At 41.6% G+C, this 6,267-nt stretch overlaps 1 protein-coding gene across 4 annotated transcripts in view; it reads left to right on the top strand.

Annotated features, from left to right (window-relative positions):
* LOC137431275 (DNA-binding protein Ikaros) overlaps positions 1 to 2,070 on the top strand; it is a 35,829-nt gene extending 33,759 nt beyond the window's left edge. For all 4 annotated transcript variants that reach the window (XM_068122422.2, XM_078781790.1, XM_078781792.1 and 1 more), the window contains exon 6: positions 1 to 2,070. This exon is cut by the window's left edge and continues 322 nt beyond it. In XM_068122422.2, the coding sequence (XP_067978523.2) occupies positions 1 to 364 (364 nt within the window). In that variant the 3' untranslated portion in view covers positions 365 to 2,070.
* The last annotated feature ends 4,197 nt before the right edge of the window (positions 2,071 to 6,267 follow it).

Consider the following 6,267-nt stretch of genomic DNA (forward strand, 5'->3'; position numbering starts at 1 on the left):
AAATGTTCCATCCCCAAGCCTCAGCTGCCAAGATTCAACAGATACAGAGAGCGGCATGGAGGAACGTAATGGAGTCGGTCGTAACGGAGACAACCGCCTGGGTCGTGCCAATGCTTGGCAGCAGCAAATGCAAGCACATGGTGAGCCATATCAGGTGTTTGGGGCTGATGGCACAGCTGCACGCACTCACTGGTGTGGCCACTGTGAGGTTCTCTTCCTTGACCACGTCATGTATACCATTCATATGGGTTGTCATGGGTACCGGAATCCTCTCGAGTGCAATGTTTGTGGTCACCGCAGCCGGGATCGTTATGAGTTTGCCTCACACATGGTTCGTGGGGACCATCTGTTGACCATTGAGTGACACACTCAGGGGCATCTTGATCAAATGGACATTTTGCATATCTCCAGGTTAAACCATTGCTTCTGTCTAGTTTTCACCATTTCAACAGCTTTTAAATGTCAGTGGACTCACAAAAATGCATTGCCGCTCCTCTTTCGACTATGTGAGCTTTCTCAGGTCAACCGCAGCAAAGTTCTTCTCACGTTCTTCCTCTCACCTGTCAAACCTTCACGCTGTCCTCGTGAAAAACGTCCATTTTCACAACCTTGGCTGCATCCAGATTCTTGGAATACCATGACGGGAGCAGGAAAAAGTGGAGGAGTTCTGATGCATCTTGCTGCTTTGCATCTGGATAACATCTTGGGGAAAACTTTACAACCATCCAAGATGGTTCCTGTGCTGCCTCGTAAGGAGAAGTTGTGCAATGCAGGACTCCTCCCCACCCTCTTCACCCTCCCCCTCCCCCCCCACCCCCCAGTGTTTCTGCTGTGTCCCCCTCATAATCTCACAAGTGCACTTGTTTAGCAATATCCGTAGCACTTGTTCACAATTATGCAAATGCCTGTGATTTGAGTGGTTAAACCTCTTGAAGATCCGTTTCAGTTGAAACGCATTCTGTAGTACTTGCAGTCATGGATTTTAAACTTCATATTTAAACAATCATTTAAATATTCCCTCATTTACGTCCAGTGAACGTGAAAATGAATCCTCTGACTTTCAGTGCCAGCAGAAGTCTCATCAGGAATAGATACCTGGTGGTGTTTTGGGTTGCATTTTGGTAACTATATGCAAGTCGGGTACTGTACTGTTTTGTTTATTATAATTATTTGTCTATCTATCTGCTCGAAGCATAAGGATGTTTTGTTGTTGTTGTTGTTGTTGTTCGGAAGTACATGAACTTATAATGGAGGAATCGAATCTGACTCGCTGCTCGTCTTTGAGACCTCGATGTTTAATCTTAATTTATTGCTCCAGTTGATAGCGTGGGAGGGGATGGAGAGAGAGAACTGATGTTGGTTAATGGGTGAGGAGGTTGGGAGATGAGTGGAACCTGAGCAAACTCTGACTTTTTTTTTTTCAACTTCAGATGAAGAACCTGGGCTTTGAAAACAGAATTTGCAAAAAAACAAAAAAGATTAAGTCGTCCTCTCCAAAAAAAAACGCACAGGCAGGGTAGCTGGGTCTTCGTGTTTGAAGGGCCTAGCTGCTTGGGGATGCATCGCAACAAGCCGAACTGAAGTGAACTTTTACATAACATTTTACATAACACTGAAGTGAACTTTTACATAGCACTGTGATCGATTTTATGCCGCAAGCCTTCTGTGGCTCCATAATGCAAAATGCAGTCAGTGTGCCTGCTTTGTTTGTCTAAGGCCAAAGCCATGCATATCGATTGACATGCCATTTTCTCCCAAACTTTATCCTTTCCCCTCTCACCATCAACTGCCTTGAAATAAGAAGAAAATAAGTGCAATAAGGAAGCAAATTGGCAGTGTGTGTGGTGAGTTAATAAAGCCTACATTCTTTTCATAGTTATGAAAACGAGTGATATGGGCTAAAGCCTGACAATTATTAATAATATTAATTATGTATTTTTATATGTCAATCTTGCGGGGAAGGATTCTAAGACTTTTATGTTTATTGGGTCATTTTTGAAATTCAACCAAAGTTATTACATTGTTGGTACAATGGTAATAAATGGAACGTTTTGTTTCAAAGTTATTGTGTATTGTCATCGTATTAATTGGTATCCTTGTCATGTCAATACAGGAGAATAGCCATTTCATAAAGTAATAATAGCCGGCGAAGCCGGTGTTGTGAATGAACGCGTACGTATTATGTTGAAAAGCCAGATTTTGCTGAATCCTTTGAGAATTTCGAAGCTTTGACGCACCAAATCGCTCCATGGAGGCCGCCATCTTGCGGATGCGGAAGTATGCATAAAAAAATGCGAAAAAGTTCAATATGAGTTTGTTTCACCCGTCTTTGTTTGATTCACAATCCAATGCACCTCTAATTTGTAATTAAAATACTTTTAAGACCAACCTCGTTCCCCGGGCCCACACGGGCCCTGGTTATCTTCAACGAAAATCTTCACCAAACACAAACACCAATGAGATTCGAGCATTTGAAAAAGTATTTCAAAAAAGCTTATTACCGCGTTTCGAAGGCTGAAAATGGCGTCAAATATTCTAAAATCGACGAAGAATTATTTTTTAGAAATCTTGCGGCCGTAGGGGATAGTTTTTCACGGCCGGAAATATCCGAAGTTGAGACGGAATTCACCGAATTAATCAAGAAGTAAATTTTATAAATTTTAATCTCATCCAGAATGCAAATGGTGTCATTTTGAACTTGGTACGGTACCTACTACACCTACCTACTACCAACTACCCAACCTACTGATGCCATAGTGATGGGTAAAATAGTTGGCAAGAGGCTTTGGCTTCGCCGGCTCATTGCGGCTTTGCAGTAGGGTCATATTAGTCTTTATATTAAAGTAGGCAGATTTCTCCATCTGTTTTTCTCGTTCCACCCACTGGTTGGACAGCTGGCCTGACTCCACCCACAATTGTACCCTGAAAATAATCATAGTCTGCCATTTTAGTCACCACTTTCAGGCCTCAGGCCTCTGCTGTCCATTTGAAGACTGGACAACGCGTCTTCTGTCATGAAATAAAAGTATGCAGAGGGAAAAAAAGTCATGATAAAAAATTTAAGTCTAAGAATAAAAAACTCCAATTTATCTATCCTCTTGGTTTTTGGCCATTTTCACAGATGAATGGTTTGCAAATACAGGATTTATAAACAAAGTGGATTTCACATTTGCATGGACATGTAAGTAATATACAATGTGAACTAAATAAGTTGGAGGCAACGAAAAATGAAAGCAGGTTGGTGGGAATCGAGAGCGGGGTTTTTTTTTTTCTTTTTTTTTTTCTTTTACCAAACATGGTAAAGATGATTTTCGAGAGATTGTCAGAGACCCAATATACACCAGAATACTGAGATAGCTGTATATTGATGAGTAATAATGAGGAGGTTCCAAGTAATACAACTTCAAACTCTGTGATTGTCCTTGCACATAATTAAATATTGTTACATTTATGGGGGTTAAGTGAAAGAATTCCATAGGAAAGGTAGCACTGTATAATTAATAGCTTGGACTGTGTAACGCATAGGAGAAATCTCGATGTACAGTAAGTAGGGAAACTGTAGCTCAAGGTTGTTTAAATGTTCACCACATGTGGGGGGTGGTGTTGTGCTAATTCTCGCTAGGGTCTAAGGCTAGTTTTCCCCAGTGCATGATTACCCTTTGTAAATTTCCCCTAACGTTTTTGCACAACATTTAAATTACAATTACCACGGCCGGCCATGAAAGCCACCTTTAAATGATAACTACCCTGCCTGCAGAAAGCCAAGCAGCAGCTGGTCGGACTAAGCTCCGCAAACCTAATAAGGCAAAAGGCTCCACCCAGTAGAGGCGGAGAATCAGTGGGTGGTCAAGAAGAGCCATGATGCCACACCTGAAATGACATGAGTGAAGAGGAGTGCGCGATATTTTTGCTCGACAAGAAGCTTGCCATTTTAGTGCCCTTGGTGCCATCGAACAAGAAGGCTTGGCCAATTTGGTGTGGTGCTTTTGGAACTTTTGCTGTACCGGCGTGAGGAGGTGTTGGCGGCTGTGGTGCTCTTTGGAGGAGCTGGGGGCCACGTTGTGCTTGCCAGGCCAAGGAACGTCGAAGGAGGCCGTCTTGGCTACTTGCCTCACGTCTGGATGTTTTCCATGTGCGGCTCTACCGCCATTTTGGGGCACGTTGACGCGTGGGCCTTTCGTCAGCCGTCGTCACCTTGCACTGCCGACCTCACCAAAAATCACATTTGGAGGTCTCTAAGTGCTGGAAAGGAAACATTTTATTTTATTTTATTTTTCCCGGGTGTGTTTTTGTGACTGAGTGGAGGGTCCCTCAAAATAGAATTTAAATTTTACTTCGACATTTATTTTTGTCCTGCATTTATTTTCGTTAAATTATTTGGTCACTTTATCATGGTGTTTGCGTGTTTTGCGCTTTCTGAAAAGACCTGTGTGCTTCGTTCAGGTAAATGTCTCGCAGCCTTCCATCTCACGTGTGATAACTGCCATTTTTTTGGGTGCCACTTCAGGAGTTAGAGCAGTTCGCCTTTCCATCATCAGGCGGTCTTAATCGCCGGTGACACGACAATATGTAAGTAGAATGGCACTCGGTAGAGCACCTCCACCAGGCTGAACAGTTTATGTTTTGTATCCAACTGATAGGCTGGATCTGGATTATGAAGCAAAATCTAATCGGCTTGTTCTTGACATCGAACCAACTCATCCACCTACTTTTGTCATAATTGGTCCACAACTTTTTGAAATATCATACTATATATTGGTTTTGGCCCCATATCCCAATGGTGAAGAATCACTTTTTAAAAATTGAAAAAATCTCATCCGGATCTGCATTCAGATCTTTACCAAAATTGAATTAATTCGTCCTTGTCACATCCTGTCCCCCAAGTTTCATCCAAATCTGTCCCCAACTTTTTTGAGATATCGTGATGCATATCGCTTTTTCCCTATCTCTCAATGGTGCATATTCACATGAAAAATTCTCAGATGCAGATCCGGATCTTCAACAAAATGTCATCATTTCATCCTTGTCACATACTCAACCTCTCCACCAAATTTCATCCGAATCCGGTGGGGAGGGGGTTTGAAGGCTTGGTGTGGGGAGTAAATTGAAGCCTTTTGGTTGGGAGGGAGAGGTTGAGGACTTGGGTAATAATTTAAGTAGTATTTAATAAAATCAGATTTTGACGGCATTTTGTGCTTCCTTTTTATGCCTCTGCCCCCGAAGGTGGCCGGAGGCATTATGTTTTCGGGTTAGCTGTCTGTCCGGGCTAAACCTAATTTTTCTCAGCAACCACACGTCCGATTGAGACAAAACTTTCAGGGTAGGGGCGACACCCATGTAGAATGTTTTTTTAATGACAATTGTGACATCATAGGTCACGTGGTATGGCAGCCATCTTGGATTAAATGCAAATAATTAAAATATTATTTCTCGGAAACCACTGAATGGAAAAATTTGAAACTTGGCACTCCCAAATAACACTCCCAAACAAGAACAATAAAAAAAAGTCAAGTACTCCCAATGGGGAACAAAAGTATGATAATAAATGCCATAAATGCCAGCCATAAATGTTTTAATAGACTGCCTTATCCTAAAAATCTGAAATTGCATCCATATGATCTATGACCCATTTGTGTTGAAATATTACATTTATGACATGCCACATGGTTTGGCAACCATATTGGATTTAACCAAAAACCTTTAAAAAACATCTTCTCCCAAACCACCTAAGCGATCGACTCGAAACTTTACGTGTGTCATCGACTAGGCATTGCGATTAAAAGTTGATCACAAAAACGTCATCGGCCACATGGCGTGGCAGTCATATTGGATTGAAGGAAAATATTAAATAATTATATCTCAGAAACTACTTACTCTATCAATGTGAAACTTTACAATTGTCATCTAACACCATTGCTGCATATAGTTTAAAAGTTATGGCATCATAGGTCACGTGCTTTGGCAGCCATCTTGGATAGAAAAACGAACCTGATCCGATCAACATGAAACTTCACAAACGTGATCCCCTACCCATACAAATGCAGAGTGTACATTTTTTTAATGTCATGTCACGTGGTTTGCCGCCATATTAGCTTGAAAGCTGATATTTAAAAAAACCCTTCTCTGAAACTGCTTCACCGATCGATGTGAAACCTGTCATGTCTGGTAAGAATGTGATACTTGTGAACAGCTGAAGGGATTTATATCAAAATTGTTTATTTTTAGAACAATCAACGACGGCATCTACCCGTTATCACGGGCAGGGAC

The sequence above is a fragment of the Myxine glutinosa genome, chromosome 7 (assembly GCF_964187855.1).
Source record: "Myxine glutinosa chromosome 7, kmMyxGlut1.1, whole genome shotgun sequence".
NCBI classification, from domain to species: domain Eukaryota; kingdom Metazoa; phylum Chordata; class Myxini; order Myxiniformes; family Myxinidae; genus Myxine; species Myxine glutinosa.